Source organism: Heliangelus exortis, chromosome 6 (genome assembly GCF_036169615.1).
Source record: "Heliangelus exortis chromosome 6, bHelExo1.hap1, whole genome shotgun sequence".
Classification (NCBI taxonomy): domain Eukaryota; kingdom Metazoa; phylum Chordata; class Aves; order Apodiformes; family Trochilidae; genus Heliangelus; species Heliangelus exortis.
This window is the reverse complement of record NC_092427.1, coordinates 9,305,719-9,329,075: the sequence shown is the minus strand read 5'-3', so window position 1 is coordinate 9,329,075 and position 23,357 is coordinate 9,305,719. Positions and strand designations below refer to the sequence as shown.

The following is a 23,357-nucleotide window of genomic DNA, read 5'->3' as shown; positions in this document are numbered from 1 at the left end:
TAACAAATCTCGTTCCTCAAACCTAAGGCACAGTCCGCAGATCCCAGTAGCTCAGTGCATGAAATTTTGGGCTCAAGAGTAAAACCAGACTTCTGTTGCTGGTTGCTGCAGATCATGCAGCTGCTTGGCCATCTTGGAGAGGCTGCATAAAGGGGCTCAAGCAAGTGCATCCCCCTAAAGATTTAATTGTTGCTTGATATGTCACTTTGTAAGTAAATCCCTGAAGAGCAAAAATCCAATTGCACTGTTGAAAGCCTTGCATTATAAAACAGAATGAGTAACAGAACTGTACCTGCAGAGGTTAATCTTCAACCCAGGAATTTAAATGAACTCATTAAAATCAACTTACAAATTAGCTCTTTAAAATGCAGTGCTGCAGATCCAGAAGTTGGTTGATCGGGCATGCCACTTCTATGAAGAATGGACTTAAGAAACAGAGAACAAATTGATAGTATTAAAATTCCCTTTTTCTTTTCAGTCCTGTAAACCCTCATCTGGAACTGTCTTCAGGTTTGGACCAATTGCACTTTTTCTTTAGTGGCTTAAGCTTCTTTGATCCTGTGCTACAAGTGCTATGCAGCATCAGGAGCCTCCTGCAATGAAATGAGTGTCTACACACTTGTGCCCTCCTACATGCACAGAAGCTGAGTAATTGAGGCCCTGGCACCACGGATCACAGCAATGCTCATTTTCACTTATTGCCTTGATAACAAGACTCTACCATCTGCTGTCTGTAGTGTATTTTATTTCCTAGTGGTTAAATTCTAGATAATTACACTACTACTGCTGTTAGAGTAATGGTATTGTTTATGGGGAGGATGGAAAAAAGACTCAAAGAAGTTCAGATTTAATTATATGGACCTGTTCAGAATATCTTTTATATAACTACAGATGCCAGTGATCAAAACTGGCTTCTTACAGCTTTTCAGTTGTTTTTTACATATTCCAGAGGCACAGAGTTGGCAATACAGAAAATAAAAATATAAAGGATTTATATTCCAGAATATATACGTGTGTGTGTGTGTGTGTACAAATATACAGAGCAACTCCAAGTACAAAACCAGTTAACTGCTAAATTTTAAGCTAACCTCACTAAACTCCCTGTCCACATAAAAAAAAAAAAAAAGTGTAAGAAAGATAACTGAAAAATTCATCAAAGTACTTTTCACCATTCCAAAATCATCAGAAATCACTCAGGCTATTGTGTCCAAGTTTTAAGAACCTGATGCCTACAGAGGGCACCATCTGAAATGCTCTTCTGCATTTACAGGAACAGATTTCAGTCTTTAAAAGGGACAGTGACTGGCTGGACAGTACATTGGCACAGGCAACCCTGGAGCACTTGGCCAGTATTTTTTTGTTTTGGTTTGGTTTTTTTAGCAACTGTGGGGATTTTGAGCTGGCTTGTTTGTTCATCTGGGCTTGTGTCCACCTAAAAAGCACCACAGGGACTCACTAACAGAGCCAGCTCCTCAGGTAGCTCTGGGTGCCTGACTCTACTGCTCATGAAAACTGTCCCTTTGCCAGTGATGGGTAAGGATATGTGGGTGTGAAAGACAAGCAAACAAAGCAAAGGTGCAAACCTTACTTCTGCTGGGCAGAAAGGTGAAGTCTTTAACTCTGCAGCAATTCACAATAAAACCACACCTTCCCCATGAAGGCAGAGTCTGCAACCCTCCGTAATGATGTTCTTTCCCTGCATCCTAATGCTTTTCTCTTTTCTTTTTTTTATCACCAGGCAGTAGTCTTGCCTGATGTAAAAAAAAAAAAAAAAAAAAAAAGCTAAAGTGGAAAAAAGAGGCATCAGAATACACTACTGTAACCAGAAATTGTGTAAACTGATGCCTTTATGTTGACTTTGCTTAATGGTGAAATGGAAGAAGACTAAAAGAACATGCTTGCTGAACTGTTTTCCCTCAATGAAAACCCACTGGCATGGGTGGAATTATACTCAGGTGAAACTGTCTCAAATCCATGTGAAAACTTTACCCACCCTTCAAAGACAAATAAATAGTGCTGGGCAATCAATCTGCTTGGAGAGTGATTTGGGCTGGGCTGGGCTGTGGAGGTGGAATGGGGAAAGCTGAATGCAGCTTTCTGAATGAAAGAATGGTAGTTCCCTCATGTTGCCAAAAAAAAAAAAAAAAAAAAAAAAAAAATAGATCAACCGATTATGAAATCTGGGTATTTCCTTCTGGCTGATTCATTTCTATTTGGTGACAAGACATGGTGTTTGGAGACTTCATCATAAGCCTTAGGCAAGAACTGAAATCCCTCAGGATCAGCACTGGCACCATGTAATATTTGGAGAATATTACTCACTGTAGTTAGCTGAGGTAAACAGGGAGTTCTTAAGCTCCTCTGTCCATGTAGAAATCATCCAGGTTACAGAAGAAATGCTGCCTTGTAGATGGATTTCTGTGCCTCAGAATTGATCACTGCTCCCCTGTCATTTATATTAACTGGTCTCCTGACAAGTACTTTCTTATCCCACAGTCCAGACCTCATTTGATGCTGACAGCTGTTGTTTTTCAAAGCAATACTGAACACTGAGTGGGGTCTTTTACTTAAGTGTAAGAAAATGAGCTATTCAAGTCATGTCCTTGTGTCTGACCTTACTGAGGTAGTTGTCTTGAATCATCCTGATTACTTGCTTTAACTGAGCCTTGGTGGATGGCTGTCCATTCTCTGGTGATTTGGATGTCCAAAACCTAGAAAACTATTTTGATACAGAGCAAAAGCTTGAAGGGATAGAAAGTGACAGATGGAAAATGAAATTAGGACAGAAATCTTCATTGCCCTGTACCTTGTCCAAAGAGGGTGTGAAGTCAGAAGAACACTTGATACTTGCTTTGTGATCTGGCAAATTACTTCTTAAGGTGCAAGGCAACGACTGTGCTCAAATTCTACAGTTGCTGTATTTTCACATTGTGGTCAAAACTCACTTTGCCAGACCATTTGAAGATCTTATCATTGCTACTGAAACCAATGGGTTTAGACCTGCAGCTTTGTGTGTGTAAATGGGCGTGTCCAGGTGACAATATTTTCTAAAAGCTTCATCCTATTATTTGAGGTAAGGCCAGCTGGAAAGCATTGGTTTTATCCATGTAAATTTGTGAAGCAGCCTGTCTTTCCTCTAATTATCTTCACTCTGTTTCCATCAAATACTGCTTGAAACTTTGGCTTAATAAAACAGAGAACACGCAGCAGCAGCAGTTTTCATCTCAGAGGCAGCATTGAAGAGCAGACGTGATGTTAGGGACATCCCCCTCTTCAAATGCTCCTGGAAAAGGTGCTTTATTTCTGTAGCTTATAAATGTGCACCAGGCCACAGCCTACAGGGCCAGAAGTGCATCTGAGACAACTGGGATACTTGTACTTGCTGTCAGGTTTGGATGCTCTTAGTAAAATCTGCAGCTGCTACATGGCATGGATATTGCTTACTTGTTCATAGAGTTCATTTAGGAGACCAAAACCAGAGAGAATTCATCTTTCTAAAACCTCACTGCCTGGATGGATCCAGACACTCAAAAGGCATAATACCTTTGCTGCCATAAAACCCAGAAAATCTGTGCTGCTTCATATTAAAATGAAAAAGAAAAAGCATTGAAATTTATGAGAGCAGCTAGGGAAGCAACCGAGAAGGAACAGTCCAGGGAGCTGCCAGTCAGCACCTCAGTGACTGATCTGACTAACAGAGTCCATCAGTTTCCCATTTACTGCTAGCTTGGCTTTCACAGTCATTTTTAAGGCAATAATTGTTCTAGCAAATCAGCAATATAATTTAACTACTTCTGTCTAAACTAGTTTCATGGTCATCCATTTTCTAAAGTCACCATATTTTATTATTTACCCATAATACAATCCTACCAAAACATACATATATTTAAGAAAAAGAAACACCTTTATAGAAATGTTGATAGTGCTTTGAAATCTTCTGCCACAGCTGGGCTGGTGGGGGATGTGCTCTATCAGACATTGCTGGAGGTCTCCCCGCTTGAATATTCCCCCGTCGTGCTGGGCAGAACAAACTTCACGTATCTCCCCTTCTCCCAGCCCCTCCTGATTCGCAGAAGTCTGTGCTGGATGCAGGGCAAACTGAAGATGACTTTTGCTAGGATCACAGTACATGGGACAAGCAGGGTGAGGGTGTAGGTTGGAGGCAGGTAGAATTTGTACTGGTTCTCATCAAATGCCCTCGACCATCCATACGTGAGGGTGTGCAGAGTGCTGATTACTAAGGCAATAAATCCCACGGTGGACTAAAAGGAAGAAAAACACATGCCAGTTAGCAGAAGACCTCGTGCCTGGCTAATTTCCTCTGGTTTTAAACACTGTTTTGTAAGTGTATATAGCACAGTGCAAACAATGAGTATTCCTGCAATTCTTGGGTGGAATAAAACGTGACTGGAAACCTTTCCTGGCTAGTGTGCCAGACTGCATTTTTCTTTAACTAATCAGAGGTTAATTGTGATAACAGAAACGCAGCAGGAGTCTCCCAGAAGATGCTGCCAACTCAGCTGAGAGGTGGACTCCTGCCTCCTTGTGAAGCAGCAGCCACAGCCCCTGCTGAACCTGTAACCACGGGCAGCTCCCAAATGCCCCTCCTGAGCCCCAGCTGCCAGCTCTGCTGCCTGCCAGCCCATGGCTGGTGAGAGGCTGCCCACCAGGATGGTGAAGCATCAGCACCATGGCTCCAGACCAGCTGTTGTCACCACCAGGAGTCAGGGAAGCTGTAGCTTTGCACAAAGCAAAAAAACCTTTGGGTAGCTGCCATCATCTACAGGAAAATGAGGCTGTGGAAACAGAAATGCTCAACAGCCCTGAAGGACTTCCTTGCCTGTCCTGGAGATGTGTGTTGGTCGGTGAGTCAGACCATCAGGCTGCATGATGGACCAAGTCCTTGAAACAGGGAGTCAAGAGCCCTTTATCCATGCAGGGAGGCAGGAAGGAACCAGCCCCTGATATACAGACAAGAACTTCCCCTATTTTCAGCTCAGATCATAGCCTGAAGATTTCCAGATCCCTCAAGAGGATTTTTCAACTGTAGACACCTCACTGGTGGTTTCCAGCCTCAGAGGTGGTGGCTCCTGAGCCTCCCAGCTCTGTTTCCTGCTGGCACTCAGCAGGAGCCGGGCGTTCACTCCCGGGGGTGTCTCAAGTGCAAACCTTTCCTGATGTATTTTTAAATAAAAGTGTGGGTGTAGCAGCTTGCTCTGATGCCCTACTTCGAATGCTTGGTCTAAGCCTGGAATAAGAACGAAATTTCTGGATGCCTTGACAGGAAAAATTTTGCTGTCCCTAGCTCAGGGAAGTGTCCTGGTTTGAGCCAGGGTAGAACCAATTCTCTTTCCAGTAATTTTACTTTTCAGTTACAAGTCAAAATATCTGACTCAGTGCAGGTAGTCGGGGGGTCAGCAAGAAACATGGTGTTCCTGAAGGTATGTCCAGGAAAGGGGAGACAGCAGGGAAATAAGGGAGCAGGGCAAGACAGGAGGAAGGACTAATCATTTTCTCTTGAAAAAAACAATCTCAGCTGCAAAACTACTCAGTCCTTTCCTATTTTTGACTGCTAAGGAACTATTGCAAAATCCAGACAACTTGAAAAAATGTACTATGTTGCTACCCATGAACTAGATCAAGACCCCTCTAACCTCCAGAGCTAATCATGCAGGCAGCTGAGAGGACTGGGCAGGGGAAGCAAGTTACCCTAAAACACGTTACCAGATCTAGGGTGATGTACCAGGACTGCAGCTGAACCTAGCAGCAGGACCCAACCTATAGCTCATCCACCATTGATTTACTCTGAGCCTCTCTCTAACAGACAAAAAGAAATAAAATCTTGGGTGGGGAAAGGTTGGAAGTGCCAGCTTGAGGCTTATCTGGCATTGCAGAGGTGTAAAGCAGAAAAAAGGGGACAGGGTGAAGTCCAATTAGTAGGACAAAAGGGGACAAAGGCACCACGGGAGCTCAGTAACCAATCTCTGTGCGCAGTTGGCAGGGCACATGAAACAAAAAAGCTAATTGGCAAAAAAACCCCAAAACCATGGATAAGCAGCCAGTGGCTGGAAACAGCACTGGGAACAGCACTGGCAGCTCCTCAGAGTGCAGCAGCTGATCCATTCCCAACACCAGGAGGGGCTGTCTGGTGAGAGTTGGGGTTGCCCAGGGGGGTCCCAGTGCTGATTCTGGCTGAAGGACCTGCCAGCTGGGTACAGGTTGGTCTGTGAGTGCACGAAAAACAAAGAAGTCTGCTGATGGCAGCTTGTCTCACTGTATACATACAGCTCCCTATAGCCAGCTGACTGTACACTCAGAGTATTACAGTGTGGGGCCCACTGAGCACTCCATGGGGCTGATCTGCCAGTGTGCTTAACCCTGATACCACACTGAGTCTTGAAGCTCTGCTCTCATTTATCTTCTCGATGAAGCTGCTGGCTATGAAACTTTTGTTAGTTTGGTTGGGGTTTTTTGTTTGTTTGGTTTTTTTGTTTGTTTTAACAGTGACAGGTTTTCTTTTGCACTGTCACAGCATGAGGAACGTGGGGCCACCATCCACGTAAAGTATGAAAGCCCTCTGAAAGCCAGCTGTATGAAGATGATATTTTCCTCATTCAGGCTTTACATGATTTTTCTATTCTATATAGAATCTTGTATTTCCCTCCATCTCCTTGGTGGCTGTGAGGCTCCCTGTAGTGCATCAGTGAAGGTGATTCAGTTGCATGTGGCTCATTTAGAAATGTCTGGGCAGCATCCAAAGCAAACAGCCCCTTCCTGACCCAAATATGTTTCTGACCTGTGCTCCTGTCAGCCCCGTGAAGCCATTAGCTCCATGGAAGTGGCTCTGGCTCACACTTCATCAACAGAGGGCTTAGAAAAGGTCTGATGACAGATTTTTTTTTATATCATGTGATACATGAGTTAAGAAAGAAAGGAGGTCAAATCAACCTTCAAATTCCAGGAGGGACTTCTCAGGGTGGGAAGGTAAAGGCAATAATACAAATTTTTTCTTCTCAGCCTATTAGAGCTGATTTGTAAATCACCAGGGAACATTAAAAATGTCTCCTACAAGTTGAATTGCATAGAAATCATTCCTGTTACCAAGTGTCTAGATCCTGTACATTTTCTGTAAATCAAAACTGGACATACAGGGGCACTGTGTATCCAAGTTAACTCTGTTTAATAGAAATTCATATATGTGAAGGACCTATAATTAATTTATTTTTTAACTTTTTTTCTATATATAAAACCTTTGCAACAATCCAAATGGGATTTTTGGCCCATCAGGCAACTTAAGATTGTGGCAGTATTCCCTAACATTGATACAGGTAGACACACTGCTGCTGGAAAATGTCAGGCTTGGGAAGCACCAGGACAGGAGGGGACTAAAGCAGCTCCTGAATGTGTAACAAGCCCCAGCCAGCTCTCAAATGTGGCTTTTGCTACAGCATCTCTCAAATACACCAGCCAGTCCAGCTGAGACTTCAGTATCTTCTGGGAGGCACCTGGCTGGGGTGGTTGCTCTCCGTATGTTCCCTCTCGTTCACCTTGCCCAGGCCACAATGCCTCTGATGGGCTGTAACAAGGTAAAGTGTAAAACTTCCCAAATATTTGAGAAAGCAGTCTCATGCTTCAGCCCTCATATTTAGATTGTGCCTGTGTGTTAGTTCAGGGGAGCTGCAGCTGTATCTGCTCTTAACTCCATCGCTAACTTAGTGAAGAGTTAATCATTTAAAAGAGTCCTCATTAAAACAAACCAAACCAAACCAAACAAACACACAGGGAAGATAACATGCTGAGATCTGTCACCTGCTCTTTTTACATGATATTTCCACAGTGGGGCAAAACACCAGCCATGCCTCTCAGGCATGTGATCAGCTGGAGCTCCTGTCACTGTCACACTTTATCCCACATGGACAGAAATAGGTGTGGGTATCTTTCCATGAACTCAGCCAGCCAGTTCCTATGTGGGGCAGCCAAGAGCTATTTTGGAGACTTGTATCGTGTATTTGTCTGGTCCTGGTGCTGACATTCCCTCAGGAGACACGGGAAGGGGTCCCAAAGGGGAGATGTGACAGTCGTGGTCATGACAAGGTACATGACACAACACCAGCAAACTCCAGGAGAGCTGCCAGGCTGCTTGGGGAGCCAAAGAGAAATGTAGGGGCTTTCAAAGCCTCCTTCCAGACTGCAAGGAGATACTTCCCTTCATTTAGGATTGCTGGTATGAGATGCCTAAGCCAGGGTTGCTTCATCCAACATCCCAGCGGCTGCAGCCTTCCCAAGACACAGAGGTGAGAATTAATATGCTCCTCTTGTCCCATCTGAAAGAGGTTTTAAGCCAGGTATCCCTTCTCCCTGAAGGATAATCTCTTGGAGTTGAGCTCTCCTGGTGAGGCTTTTTTACTCAGTGTAAATAATTATTCATTAGCCTACAGCAAGAGGGGAAAAAAGACAAACTGACTTGCTCATTTGGTGATCAGGGCACCGGGGGGGGGAAGCAGGCTTCAAACTCCTGTTCTAATGAACACTGAATTAATTATACGAGTGCTGAAGAGCTTCAACAGGAGAGGGTGGATAATAGATATTCATTCACCTCTGCCTCCTGCACCTCCCCTTTGGAAGGGATACAACAGGGACATGGTGTGTACAATGTGTCCTCAAAAGCAGCTTGAACATGCAGGGAATACTTGGTATCCCTGTTGGTTAGCCCTAAGCCTGGCTCCAAGTGCATCCCTGAAAATGCTGCAATCCCAGAATTGGAGATTTGTGAATGTCCCATGTAATAGGCTCGAGCCAGTAAGGGAATTTGGCTTTTGGGGCTTGGACATCACTGGAAGTGGAAAGGCTCCCAATCTAGTGAGTGACTTTGGAGAAAGAAAAATTACATTTCTAATTCACCTTTTAGAACCAGAGATGGACTTTTCATTGAAATCATACACACTTCTCTGTGCTTCTTGGGCTCTGGCACTTCTACAGACCAGTCTAGGTCTTTTTGAACCCCACAGCAGCTCTGAGATGTGTACACAGCTCATGCATGGGGTCAGCTATCCCACAGCAGCCCCTGCAGTCACCAGGACTGACACGACAGGCTTCAAGGGGATCTTGCCCACAGAAGCAAACCTGGCTGCCCTCTCAGAATGACCCTAAAACTTTCTGCCTTTCTACCTCGTCTGACTTCAGGAGGATTTTAGCTGTGAATGGCAGTGCTGCTCCTCAGCACCAGCCAGGACACACCGTATTTTTCTCAGGATCTCTAACTAATGCTGCTAAATCCAGAGTGAGAATAACTTCAGCCAAGACATTAGACTCCCTCCTGCAAAGCCTGCTGCTCATCCCCACCTGGATCTGTGACACGTTAGATGGCAAAATCACTCTTTGGCACTGGGAAACATCAACTTTACCTGGATGAAACTGAATTCCCTCCAGTTAAGAGAGTTTGCGATGGATGGAAGTGAAGTGATGGCGAGTAACGACAGCAAGCCCAGGGCAATTATTCCAACAGAGATATAAATCTCCATCCTCCAGACTTCCTCCTCTACCCAGATATTCATCTTCTTTTCCACAGCCTGCCACGACAACGAAGGTTTGTTAAAACAGAACGCTTAGGAATAGAGGAACTTAATTTTATATGTATTCATTTTGGTTTTGGAAGCAGGTTTCCTTGATATGCACTGGGTCCTGTTCCAGTGTACATTTGCCCCTGCATTTTGGGAGGTGTGAAAATGCTCTTTTATCCCACTGCTCTTTGGCCAAGCCATACCAGATTTGAAGCCTGCTGGGAAGAATGGCTGAATGATCTCAGCTCCCACAGTTTGTAAGCACAGCAGCAAGCCCCAAAGTTGCATTTGGAAAGATAATTAGAATGAGAAGTCAGTTTACAGCCATGAAAACAAATACAGATACTTGAATATGCAGTAGTCTCCTAATAACCTTAATTTCAAGTGTATTTAGGGGGAAATTGTTCATGATAATGGAAGGGAAGATGGGTTTTATCCTGCATGGCAAAGAGGAACATTTAGAATCATCCTCTTTAGCTCATTAATGGGTTTAATTTACTAAACAAAGATGTTGCTCAAAAACAGGAGGTAGAGGGGAAATGAATACAGGATGCTTGCCCAAGATTAATGTGTGACAGTGGCAATCAAAAAGGACTTGCTCAAGGCTGGAGCAGAGAGGCTGAGGATCTCATTGGATGGATGCTTTCAACAGGCACTGCTGCTGAAAGCAGCTGTCCTGCTGCCCCTTCCTCTCTGTTGGGATGAACATTTGGAAACACTTGGGCAATATCTCAGGGCAGAAAGCAGACTGGTTGTGGGGCAGTTCCTCACTTGGCTCCCCACTCCTCTGCATGAAGCTTGTGCCATCCCAGGAGGAAGCAGGCTGGAGCAGCAGGAATCCAGGGGCAGAAGAAGTGCAGAATCATGAGGACAAGAGGAAATGGCCTCAAGTTGTGCCAGGGAAGGTTTGGATTGGATATTAGGAAAAATTTCCTCACTGAATGGTCAGGCGTTGGAAGAGGCTGCCCAGGGAAGTGGTAGAATCACCATCCCTGGAGGTGTAGACATGGCACTTCAGGACTGGGTTGAGTTGGACCTTAAGGAGATCCTAAAGGTCTTTTCCAACCTTAATGATTCTATGATTCTGTGATTTTTTTCCTCCCTTTGTCTTAGTCACAAGACATGCCAGGTGCTGGGTAAAGCTGGTTTCAAAGGACTGTCTGGGGCTTCTGGGGGGCAGTGGCAAGGGGGAGGCTGATCCTAGCCCTGGCTGCAGATGGACATGCAGCACCCTGCTGAGATGGATGGTCCATGGAAGAAGTCCTTGTGTAGCCCGCAGCTTATTCCCACTGTGTTTTGGAGAGCGAATGCAAAAGCCAAGATAGCAAACCCTCTCCCCAACACCTGGATGTGTGCAGAAGACTACAACTAGAGGTGCTGACCTGGAGAGTACCCACGTTACCTGCTTGACAGCCGTCTCGATTAACTGGTAGCGGTGGGAGCGGCGCAGGGGCAGGCAGAAGCTGTACCCGGCGTGCAGAGCAGCACAGAAGAAGCTGAGGAGCCCGATCTGCTTTCGGTGCTGGAGCCACTGGTCCAACCAGTCTGGGAAACGCCTGTATTTGGTACCGTAGTAGAGCTGTGAGCAGGCTGCCAGCACCCCGGGCAGGTAGACGAGAGACAGCATGACGTAGGCCACGCAAGGCAACGTCGTGTTGACCACCTCGATGGGGATCTTGTACAACTTGTTCTTCTGCTCCCTGATGTAAGGGTGGATGACCTGGCGGATCAGGTTGTAAGTGAAGAAGCAAAGAAAAAGCCCCAGAGACAAAAAGATGGGGATTTTCCAGGCTGGCAAGAGGCGCAGGGGCATGTTCTCGATCTCACAGGCTGATGACATGCAGCCCATGTCCACAGGGGTGAATCCCATGACTTGAGCAATTTCTGCTACGGTGCGCTTGGCTTCTTGGTTATTTGAGCAAATCAGAACCTGCAATGAACAGAAAGATACACACAGGGCAAAGAGAGATCAGGCTGCTAGGAGCAGGCATGCCGGGAGGGATGCTGTGCTATGGGAAGCCTACTTTTTTCCAGAGCATGGTGCTTCCCTTGCTGGTGGGGATTTACTATGGCTGCCAAGGACCTCTCTCCTGGAGAGGCTGCCTTTCATGTGTGCACCACCGGTTTGTTTCACTGGCCTTGTTTACATAAACATACAATTAAATAATACTTTTCATTTAGGCAGAGGCTCCAAAGTCTACAAAGTGTGAAGCAAGAGAGAGTACTTTGTCTGGGAGCAAAGAAACGTGGAAGCTACGGGGTGGTCTCTGGATGCCACGGCCAGCACTCAGACCCTTTCTCCTGGAAGCCTTAGGCCATTTGCCGATGCCAAAATAGTTGGGATTTGGCCCTTGTCAGAAGAAAACAATACCTGCTTATTTCCATCCCTGGCACCTGACTGCAGGGTCCAAGCAGAAACCACGTTAAATCCCTTGACCACGGTGCAGGCTGGGAAGAGAGAAGCCAAGTACTCAGCGTTGGATTCTTTGCTCTGGTTGATCTCGGTGTTGTTGCTAACGTCCACCAGGATCTTGCCCACCAGGACGTCAGCCAGGTCACAGAGGGTGGAGTAGTGTTCCCTGAAAACCGCCACGAAAATGACATCTGCCTTCTTCACTGCCTCGGCCTGGAAGGAGACTTCAGCTGCGGAAGGGAAGAGGCTGGCCTTGCGCTTGGGGTTGCGGCTGCCGACCACCACCTTGAAGCCCGAGCAGACCAGGCGGATGGCCAAGGACCGCGCAAAGTCCCCGCTCCCCAGCACCCCGATGGCACGGCCGGTGGCAGGCGTGACGCTGGCATCACCATCCGTGCTCCGATGGCCCAGGAGGGGTTTGGCCATGTCTCCTCCAGACATCCTAGCGGGAAAAAAACAAGGGGAAACGCAAGCTCGTTGTGAAGCTCTTGCAGAGACATCCGTAGCTGTGGGGCAAAATGCCATTTCGGCCACTTGGACAGAAGTCAGCATGGGTTTGGATCCAGCAGCCCTGGACTAATCTGCCAAACAACCCGCAAGCGTGCAGTAATGTACAAGCACCATTGGAGGGGGACAAAACACTGCACTGGGCTGGAAGGCAAAGGGTTTTAGGAAGGTTTCCCAGTTTTGTGTGAGCCAACACCTCCTGGCTGCACTCCTCCACTCTTTGCTGCTCTCCATGCTAGCACCCTGCACTGCAAAGCCAGGCTAATGCTAACAGCAGCCAGGACCAGCACTTCTCACACCCCCAAGGAGCTACCAGGCATCTTCTGAAAAGCTCAGGGCCAGGGGTCCATGGGGATCCCTGAGCCCACACTTGGGAAAGATCAGGAGGTGCTTCTGATTTGCAAGAGCTGAATCAAGGCAGGGAGTTTCAGTTGAAATGGAAGTGTCTTAAAAGTGGTAAATGAAGAGTTGCAGCTTTTGCCAGTTCCAATACTGGGTTTGGCAAGCACTGTTTGCTTCAGCTCTTAAATGAATAATGAGAACTTAATTGTGACATTTAAAAAATATCTTAAAACATGATGGGATTTGCTCATGAAAGATCTTGATGAGCTTTACAAACGTTAATGAATGTTGCCCTGTAATACTCTGCTCTCCACAACAGATTAGGTATTGAGGCCATGGAGAGGTTTCAAGAAGATCAATAAATTCACTGGCAGCACATCAGCCAGTCTGGGAGCTCAGATGAAACTCAGGCAGGGAACTGCCAGGCTGCACAGGGGCTGTGCCACCAGGAGCTCAGATCTGCTTTCTGGCATAGGGAATGGCATATCTCTCCTAAAAGAATCTGCCATTCCCTAAGGGCAGATTTTTAAAGGACTCAGGAGATGGAGCAGGGAACATACACACCAGGACATTTAGCTTTTCCACTGCGCACTCTGGAAGAGGTGATAGTAGAGACCAGAATCAACAAACTCACAGTCTGTTTGGGACTGAGACAACACAGAGAACACTGCTATGCTACTGTAAAAATCCTTATTTTGAACTACACACTGCAGTTCTGCTCATTCCCTTGAAAGAAAAAAAAAAAAAGGGAATAAACCTGGAGCCATAGAAAAAGTGTGAGAGATGACAAAGACTGCAAGTTTGGGGAAGAAACAGATCAGTGAGGAAGTAGAAGAGACCACCTGGGGTTTCTTGAGGTGTGGAGCTGAGGTCAATGGGAACACTGGAGAGCAATATGGGCAGACCAGTCCTCTTCATCCACAACCAGTTGTGTGTCAAAACCTCTAGTGTTAAGTAAAGCAGTTCTATCTGAAAAAACGTTGGGTTTTTTCTCCTGGCCCATTCTTATCAGACTCTTTATCAAAAACTCACTGCTTTACTTTTTAGGAACTGTGTTGCTCCAGCTGAGTTTATCTGTGGCCAGAACTATTTGTCCTAGGGCCAATGCTACTGTTCAGCCTAACAAGCTTTCTTTCCTACACTTCACTCCCTACCCCCCTCTGCTTTTCCACCACCTGTATGCACAAATGTTATCCTGAACTAGAGAGACAGATCTCTGGCTCTCAGCTAAAAGGAGAGAAATCAACATTCAGGATGGCAAAGCGGTTGTTACCTGCAGATTCATATAATCATCTGAAATACCTCAAAAGCTCTCTCCATGCTCCCTCTGGGATGGGAGTTCTGCTGCAAACAGATTTTCTTGTAATGTGTTTTGCTTGTCCTGTAACTGGCACTGAACATGTAGAGAGATGTTAACAATGTTTGGAGATAAACAGCTTCGCTGTCTCCAGTTATTTTGATTAAAAGGGATGACAGAATGAAATGGCCTTTGAAGTCAGCAGGATAGTTCAGAAGTAAGAAGCTTCAGAATATTTTCTGTGGATTTTGGTGTGAATATTTCAGTTGTGCTCCAACTGTCGGGGGTTTGGAGCAGGACCTGTCCCCACTGTACAGCCCTTGGTGGGATGGCAGTGCTGCAATGCTCTGCAATCCCCCACGGAAGGAGGAGAAAATCCCTCTTCTATCATAAACACATTTTATTGAGACAAACACTGTGCTCTCTGCCTAACAGATGCCTGGAAATGGAGTGTCTGATTAGGCAACAGTTTTTTCTGCTTCTGTATCTCTGTGGAGCACCCACCCTGCTCCCACCACCACCCCTGACTTACCGTGTTCATGCTGCTTTCTTGGCACCTCTGAGCAATGTGTTACCTGCTTAAACTCTCCCTCCTAAAGCTAATTCTGTGTGGCAAGGTCCACCCACACAAAGTCAGTGCAATGCACCATGGCCAGGATACTTCAGAGTCACTGGGAGGCAGAGGAAGTCTAGAGCAGATACCACAGTGTTCAGACACATCTTCAGGATGCTGCAGCCTTAAATTAAAATTAACCTCATTTAATGATCTTCCCCATCAAGAGAACTCTACCCCTGCTGTTATGGCATGTGCAATTCACAAAGAGATTATTTTCTTACCAAGGAAACTACAAGATGGTTTAAAGCACAGCCCAGTGCAAGTAAACCAGCTTCAATCCTAACTGGGAAGCAGTTCCCTAATTAAATGATGTAAACCAATGTGAAGCTGCCCTTCAGATAGACTACTAAAAACTCACTTATATCACTGTGTGGGGATGCTATGTCCATCTCTAGCACACTTGTTCCTGTGTGCAGCTCACCGATACACTGCAATTTCTGCTGTTTGCAGGACAGTGGCTGAGATGGGCAACCAGCAAGGTGAGGAGGTCTGCTCTGCCAGGCACCTACCAAAACTGGCCAGATGGGCAGTCCTGCCCAAAAGAATGGGATCAGACAGACAAAAGCTGGGTAAAAGGAAGCAGTCAAATCTCTGTGTCCCAGACAAAGGGAGGGAGGAGCTCTCACAGAAGAAAAACTAGGATAATTCAATGTATTTTGCACCTGAGGCTTTGCAGGAGGGTGTTAGCTTAGGCTCAGTGCCAGGCAAACAAGGTTTTTCTGCCTCTCTGCCCTTGCTAAGCATCCTCGCTCAGGTTTTGCAGCAGGACAGCTGTTCTGGTGGGAGCTGGGCTGCAAGGGGCCCACTCAGGTGTATCTGAGCTCACAGCAGAGTCAATCTGCCAAGCAGATCACCCCCCACCATGAACAGGGAGCTGGCTTAGTCCTTATCCTCTGTCAGCAGATGTGGGGGGCCGAGACACCAATGATTATGTGACTCCAGCAACTTTGCCTGGGAGGACCCAGATATCCTTGACCACATCTTTAACAATGAGCCCATCTTTTCAGGCCCCTTGCACTTCCTCTGGTACAGGAGGATAGCTTAGCTGTGTCCTGGAACTCACAGTCTGGAGGTGTTTGAGTTGCAAACCCTGAAGAATGATGGACCTGTGGTGGAAAGGCATGAGTTTTACTTCAGTTCTGTCCAAAAAAAAAAAAATTAAAAAAAATCAAGGCCCATTTCCCTGTCTTGGTATTCAGATTTATCAGATAAAAGACAGTTTAGATCTTCAATAACTCTAATAAAAAAAGCAATGCCTTCAACATATCCCTGAGACAAACTGCCAAAGAACATGGCAGCAACCCCATCAGGAGCTCCAAGTAATGGTCCTGTCCAGTGCAACAAAACTGGTTCTTGTTCACACAGAAGCTCATCTCTGAGCTCAGTCTCGTGTACAGAGTCTGAGCCAGCAGTGCTTTGGCTAAAACAACTGCTTTTGTGTCTTCCCCTGAGGAGAGGTTTTGTCTAGACTGACCACAAATGAGTTTCGAGTGGCTGTGGACTCAACCTGGTGCAGGTCATCATGGAACCTGCTCTGTGCTTCAGCTTCTGCATTTGAGATAAAGCACATGATTATTATCTACATCCCCTAATGAGCACGTGGGTGTAAAGACCAGCAAGCCACATGAGGAATCAAATGATGCATCAGAGCAGAGGAATGCCCTGCATCTTGCACCAGGGTGGTCCCTTCTGGTTCTGCTGGCATGTCTGGCACCCAGGTACCTGGAGCATGATCCCACAAACACACATTGGAGGGACAGGGGTGATCTCTGCTCCAAGGGGACTTCCAATCTGCATGGAGGGACCTTTGAACCGTGAAGCTGAAGCCCTACAGCTTCTGTTTGCAGAGCCCTCTGCTCAGTGCTGTGCCTGGGCATCTGCTGCTGTGTTAACCCTTGAGAAGCCCCAGTGAGAGAATTGCATTCAGCACCTGAAGTCCCCATTGAGGTCTTGCTCTGAGCAGAAATATTCACTTTTTTTTTTTTTTTTTTTTTTTTTTTTTTTGGCTACAGCCATTTTTTTTCCCAGGGAAAATACAATATTTTAGTCTCTTTCCCACACCCAGAGTGTCCCTCTGAGAAACAGAGCATGTACCATGTACCTGTTCAGACTGGTACAGATTTAAAAGGGCTTATCCAAAGCTGCTTTAACTGCAGTTCTTGGTGCACATTTCAAGAGACCTTTCAATCCTGCCCAGCCTGACTGGAAATAACCCTTCTGCTCTGAAGATGAGGGAAGGAAGGGGGAAGTCAGGCTTGCTGCCTCTTTCCCTCCTTCTCTTTCCAAAGCAGAGTTAACTCCCCAACAGAGCAAACCAGGAACTGGCAAAAGGCATAAATCACCCGTTGCTATTGCTTCAGGCAGCAAAGCCTCCCTGGGACGCCAGCCAGGCCATCAGAATGAGGAAACACCAGGAGCTGGGCTCCCCCCACCACTGCCCTTCAGCCCCTTGGCCCATGGGGCACACAGGGCAGGGGGCACTGATAGGGAACAGGTGGGAAGGTGGGACAGGGACCTGCCCCAGGGGAGATGCTCCTGCTCTGCACAAGCATCTCTGGGTGCTGAGCCTGCCCCCTCATGTGATATGGTGAGGACAGACCTGCCATGGGCTCCTGGGGTTGCTGTGACCCTAAACCTTCTGTGAGATCTGCTGTGTACTCATGGGGTTGCTGTGACCCCAAACCTGCCTTGGTACCTGCAGGGCTGCTGTAACCCCAGACTTGCTGCATGTCCTCCTGCCACCTCTCTCCACACCACTGCTCTTTGCATTTGAAAGTCTTCATCCCTCCTCCTGCCCCAGGGCATGTGTTTACCTGATTATCTCATTTATCAGCTCTTTATCTGTTAAAACCACTTCCATAAGCTCCTGCAGAGCCCAGCTTTCTCCCCTCTATCTCTAAATCCAATTAACCTCACTGCTGCCTCTCTTACCCCCAAAGGACACTGCAACTTATTTGCCCCCTTCTTTGCAGGCACAGTCTGTATTTTGAGAACAGGTTTCACATATCCCTTCAGTTTCTCCTGCACGAGTGAAACCCAACTCTCTCCTCAAAGCTGTTTCGTGCTGAGTGTCTGATAACTCAGCCTCTCTTCCTTGCTCTCATTTGGCTTGGAGGACACCCAGAACTGCATTTGCCAACTGAGCCCCTAAAAGGCACTGCCTGGAGCAGAACCACTGCTTCCCCAATGTCCCACTTCTCTTTCTTCATGCCAGCAGGGTGTTTGCTTTTGCACAACTGCCTGACACTGTTGACTCACGGGCCATGGTGCCCATCTCCTTGGCCTCTGGCTCCCCATGGCCACTGCCTGGCTGGTCACTCACCCCGTGTCCGTGCAATCAGTCAATCCTACCACACAGGACATAACACGTGGCCTGGTTTTTTAGACCATCTCTCCAGTTTGTCACAATCTTTAATTTTTTGTCTATTCTCTACAATGTTTCAAGCTCAGTGTCACCTACAAATTGAGGATGTGCCTCCAGACTCCATCACCCACTAATGAAAACTCAGGCTGACAGGCACTGACCCTCCTCGATCCACACCCCCTCTGGCTTGAATGTTGATAAATATTGTGGATGTTGATTTTGGAAGCCGGGGTGAAGCCAAGGGCATCTCCCTGACCATGGGATGTTCTTCACTTGACCAAAATTCAAAAACACCTTTCAAAATGGGAAAGCAAAGGAGAAATTTCCCACCAGGGCAAAACAGGCACTTTTTTTCCACAAAAACTCAGATGCTTTAGCTAGCTTTCCCACAGAAATACATCAGCCCATGGTCACTTTGCAGGCACAACTTCCCTTCTCAAGGTTAAATGGGAAATGTTAATGCTGAGCAGAACAATCACCCACCTACAAGACAGAACTAGAAAACAAGCTTTTGTCTTGTTCTTTTCATCAGAACTATGTACGTTCAAGCTTAGCTACCAACAGGTTCTGCCATAGGTTGCCCCAAAAATCTCCTCTCCCAGATTTGACTCTGAAGGCAAGGGGCTCTCCTTTGCACTATCACTTCTTTGCAGCAAAGTCCTTTTCTGAAGAGCTTATTCTGCTAAAAGACCGTGCTGCCTGTGCCTAAGAAGGACATGCCCTGCAATAAAATGGCATAAATTTAGAATCTGAAAGCCTGGAGGTTTCCTGGTAAGACTGTGGAGAACACAGTTCTGAAGCAAGAAGGGGTTTTTTGGTAGAGCAGTGCTGATGCTGATATAGCACACAGGATCTGCTCTGACAGACCTGACTGCAAGGAGGTTATTTTCCCTACTTAGCATCTCACAGTTCTTCAGTGATTTAAAGGGGTGGTTTACAACAACTTCAGGTGCTGCTCTGAAGTCCTGTGTAGCTTCTCACCTCTTCGGGTCTTAATTCTGCTGTTTCTCTTACCAAGTTAATGACTATCTCACTATGACCCATTTCTGAGCCTTCCCTTCCCTGAAGTACAGGGAGAGTGAGGAAGCAGCCAAGCCCCCAGGTGGTGGAAGCTCCTCAAGTAGATCTAATAACACCCTGCTGCCAGACACGATGGGAGGAGGTGCTCCTGCCTGAACCCAGCTGGGGAAAATCTCTTCCACTCTTCTCCAGGCAGTGTGTGCAGTTCTGCTGGGAGCTGCAGGGCTTTGGAGACAGTGAGACCTGACTTAGCAGTCACCACAGGGAGCTGGCAGGCTCTGGCTGTTTGAATCCTCTTTATTTCTTTCCAGGAAAGACGTACAGGAATTGCACTGCATGTGCACGAAAATATTTGGGTTGGCTATTCCTGCTCTGTGGCATCTGTTAGAAGGGTCTCCAAGATCAGCACTCCCTTGCCTTTCTGATTTGGCCTCTCACAGTGACTCAGAACATACACAAGACCACACAGTGGGGAGAAGATGGCCCAGGAGGCAGTTTGGGGTGGAGGGAAAACACAAGTGATGGCACAGGGTCAGCCTGCTGGGGGATCTGCATGGGGGGGAAGAGGGATGCTCTCCACCAAAAGGCAACATCCCTGAGATCCTGGGACCCTACCACACTCTACCTCCCCCTGCTTCCCTTGGCTGTTTGCCTGTGTCCAGCAGAAATGTGTCTTTGGTTTGGCACCCAGGAGAACAGAGCCAGCTCTCTTCACCAAGGGAGCACAGGGCTCTCCCTGGTCACCCTGGAGAGGTGAGGATGGTCTCTTCTGTTGAAAAGCTGTGCCATTCTGGCCATCTATTTTACATTTCTCTCTTTTCCTTCATTCCTTCAAGCAGGTGATGAGACTGACAAGAAAGAGGGACGAAGAGGGAGTTCACTGGACCTGGGAGGAGCTGGAGGAAAAGCAAGAGAAGGCAGCAGGTGGTTTCACCAGGCTGGCTCCTGCAGAGGGAACTGATGCTGCCTGCCTGGTCAGTTCCTTCCATCTGGGATCCTTTTTGATGGTCTTTAAAATGTTTTTTAAAGGCAGCTCTGCTGGAGCACTGCCTCCTGTACCCACCTTTGGCAAGGACACCCTTGTGGTGAGAAGGTATTTATTCTAAGTACCTGAACTGATGCATGTTGGTATCCATTAGTGCTTGCACATGACCAGTAGCTGCTATCAGGATACTTTTGTGGTGGACAGGTTAGCTACAGACCCTGATCCTTGAAGCCTGAGGTCCATGGGGAGCTCTTAGGATATTTTTTTCATATGAACTAAATGGAAATGCATATGCAAGTGTTACCACAATCAGGGCTTTAGAGAGAGTCACTGATAATCGGAGTACCTGGGAAGAGGATGGGAGAAATTTCTGTGTGCTCCTTAAACACTGGGCAAAATTCTCAACATGCTCAAGTGATTTAGACCCTGAAGTACTTAAGGGTTTTTGGAACTGGTATGTAGGTGTCACTGACATCCTTTCAAAACATTTTATCCTTTCAGTTAAGCTGCATTTCACCAAAACTTAGATGAAGACAGGAGGCTGCTTAATCCAGTGTAGGGCTGCAGGGAAAACTACTCTATGAATAAGCAGTAAAATAAAATTTGAAAAAAATTAGCATTTTCCTCCATCACTGGGTCGACAAAAAGCTACTATGTGATGGTGAACTTACAGGTAACAAATCGGTGGGTTTTAACTCTTGGTATGTGACATCTCTCAGCTGCCAGTGCCTTCCCCACCTCCCGAGAGTGCAGAGTGGTTGGCCTGATTCTTCCAACCTCAGAAGAAATGTGTTTCCTCTGAATCTAACCCTGCTTCTGTTTAGGAGTGTGATGTTGCAAGGTCACAGTCAAAGCATAGTTCCTAAAAATAAAAAGCAAAACAAACCAAAACCAAAAAGCGAAACAAAACAAAACATAACAAAAAATATTACTAAGCTCTCAAAAATGCTGTTTTCCTGGGATTTGGTGCATCTTTTTAAGCAAAGTCTTGTTGAGTCATTAACATTTTTGTCCTTACAGTTACAGAGGAAATCAAATATGTGCAGTGACTGTGGGATCTTGTATCACTGTAAATTTGTTTCATAGCAAATGTGATTTTAAAAGGACAAAACTTAAGCTTGATATGATATTTAAATCTTGTTAGTTCTCCATCTCCTCAGCCTCCAGAAGTATTGATGCTGTAGGCCTTCCTCTCCTACTGCCTCTCAATGCTGTTTTCTCACCACGGGAGGCATTTCCTGTGCATTTGTTCAATTTATAATACACGGAGGGAAATGGTCTGGGGTCCTCAGAACCCATCCATCCTCTGCTGGGCTCTGTGGGGTGCAGGCATTATGAACAGGGATGCTCCCCCAAGCTCCCTGTTGGATGGCAAAGGGGCCATCACAGCCCTACACACCCCCTGGGCAGAGGGTCACAGGACAGGGACAGTCCTGCACCAGGTCACATCAACTCCATAATGGTCCTACAACAAAGCCACCTCTCTGGTTCCTTCACAACTTCCATCCTTCATTACTCTGATGCAGATCAACTGCTGAAGTCCCCCCATTCAGCATCCAACCCTTTAATAAGCCCCTACAGCAGTACAGAAACCATACAGCTGATTCCCACTCATCCCTGAGGGACTGTGGGCCCTGGCCAAGATTTTCCCAGAGATTTTTTTATATTTCAGTGCTTCCATGGCTGGAAGAAACCACTCCTCTCCTTTAGAGAACTGAGTGTGAAAAACTGTAACCCAAGCACAAACTGCTCTCGGGGGGGGCACCACCCCACCCCACTCATTCACCTGTTGACACCTCAACACCCCACTTCACTCCAGAGGACATCACCGGTGGACCCCCAAAACACCCCCTGCCCTGGTCCAGCTGGGTGTGTGTGCAGGGACAGGGAAGCGCGGAGGGGAGCAGCATCCCACCCGCCTCTCCCCAGCGATCACACGCGGCTGGGTCACCTCCAAAAGTTCTGGCCCCAGCCCAACACCGCGGGGCCACAGCCCGGACCGGCTCCTGGATCCCCCTGCCCGAGCCCAGGGGTGCAGCGGACCAAGGGGGGACACCGGGCCCTGATCCCCCGCCTCGCCGCCGGGTTCTGGGGAACAGGGGGTGCCGGCGGGACGGAGCCCCGGGACCGAGCGAGTCCCCGTGGGCGGCACCTCCCTGACATGCCGAGCCGAACCCAGCCGGGCCGAGGCCAGCGGTGCCAAGCCAAGCCCGGCTAACCCGTTCCGCGCCGCGCCGCGCCGAGCCGAGCCGAGCCATCCCCGCCCAGCAGTGCACTCCCGGCTCGGCCCGCCCCAGTGCCCCCCGGTTCGAGCCCCGCTGCCGCCACCTGCGAGCCCCTCTGGTGGGGCAGCCCCGCCGCACGTCCCCGCAAGGGCGAATCCCGGCCTTGCCCGTCCCCCCGCGGTGCTCACCTCTGCGCGGCGGCGGGAGAGGGAGCGGAGCCGTCCGGTAGCGGTGAGCCGGCACCGGTGATGTCAGGCTGCGGGCTCCGCCCTCCCGCCCATGTGCGCGGCGGACGCCAGACATCTGCTCAGGCTCGGCTCGGCTCGGCTCGGCTCGGCTCGGCTCGGCTCGGCTCGGCTCGGCTCGGCTCGGCTCGGCAGCCAGGGTGACAGCACAGCCTGGCCCGGCACAGCCAGGCTCACTGCATGGCCCAGCACGGCTCGGCACTGCCTGGCATGGCACAGCCTGGCCCGGCGTGGCTCGGCACAGCCCGGCCCAGCAGTGCCCGGCCCAGGGGTGAGGGAGCCCTGGCCCGCTTCTGGGCGCTACCGTCAAACACACACGGACCGGAGGACATCGCCGCCGGGGCTGCAGGGGATGCGGTATCCCCTACAGGCAGGAGTCGGAGGCAGACCTTAATTCTCTGTTTATATAAAGTGCGTTTCAGACATAGCCAGGGTTTCACTTTAATGGGAGGGTGCGGCTTGGTGCGCCTGGCTCCCTGCTATCAGGTGCCGTGCACTTGCTCTTAAAAGCTGTGCAAGGGGTGTGGGAGCAGATAATGGGTTTTTCCCCCTCACCGGCAAAGAGCTGTCCTGTTGCAGCCACCCCTCACGGAGATGCGCGGCCCCGATCCCATAGACCGGCGGTAGCGTGGGCTTAGGCTGCTGAGGGCTGGCACTGAGAGTGGTGTCCTCAGGCAAAAACACTGGGTCAAACCCACGTGGATTTAAAAAAAAAAAATAAATTCTCTCTGGGTCTTTTGTTCACTCACAGAGGGAATGGCTGGTGAAATGCTGGTACCCAGC

General features: G+C 47.9%; 2 protein-coding genes across 11 annotated transcripts in view; one reads left to right on the top strand and one right to left on the bottom strand.

Annotated features, from left to right (window-relative positions):
- C6H2orf76 (chromosome 6 C2orf76 homolog) overlaps positions 1-20,734 on the top strand; it is a 38,833-nt gene extending 18,099 nt beyond the window's left edge. The window contains exons 7-8 of one of the 4 annotated variants that reach the window (XR_011726461.1): positions 19,956-20,093; positions 20,606-20,734. Coding sequence is in view for 3 of the 4 variants with exons in the window: in XM_071746544.1 (XP_071602645.1) it covers positions 479-602 (124 nt within the window). In the remaining variant the exon portion in view is untranslated. Of the gene's footprint in view, positions 1-478; positions 1,449-4,480; positions 5,210-19,955; positions 20,094-20,605 lie in introns of those variants that run through there. The other 3 variants (XM_071746549.1, XM_071746551.1, XM_071746544.1) reach the window with 3 other exon arrangements.
- On the bottom strand, positions 847-22,850 carry STEAP3 (STEAP3 metalloreductase). 7 transcript variants are annotated; one of them, XM_071746535.1, is made up of 6 exons: positions 22,433-22,567; positions 20,776-20,966; positions 11,932-12,415; positions 10,963-11,490; positions 9,405-9,569; positions 847-4,262 (listed from the first exon to the last, which is right to left on the bottom strand). In XM_071746535.1, exons 3-6 carry the CDS (start codon positions 12,412-12,414, stop codon positions 3,972-3,974), a joined length of 1,467 nt encoding a protein of 488 aa, XP_071602636.1. In that variant the 5' UTR covers position 12,415; positions 20,776-20,966; positions 22,433-22,567; the 3' UTR covers positions 847-3,971. The 7 variants fall into 7 exon arrangements, with proteins under 7 accessions (XP_071602636.1, XP_071602637.1, XP_071602634.1 ...); XM_071746536.1 differs by lacking the exon at positions 20,776-20,966 and having other exon boundaries at positions 22,518-22,850; XM_071746533.1 differs by lacking the exon at positions 20,776-20,966 and having other exon boundaries at positions 22,433-22,685.
- Positions 22,851-23,357: the final 507 nt, after the last annotated feature.

Excerpts from the sequence above, each read along its gene's own strand:
- STEAP3 (XM_071746533.1), bottom strand. The coding sequence starts at position 22,632 with ATGTCTGGCGTCCGCCGCGCACATGGGCGGGAGGGCGGAGCCCGCAGC. Across the intron at positions 12,416-22,432 it reads CCCACCAGAGGGGCTCGCAG|GATGTCTGGAGGAGACATGG; the intron begins GTGGCGGCAGCG and ends TTTTCCCGCTAG. Across the intron at positions 4,263-9,404 it reads GGGAATTCAGTTTCATCCAG|TCCACCGTGGGATTTATTGC; the intron begins GTAAAGTTGATG and ends TCTTCCTTTTAG.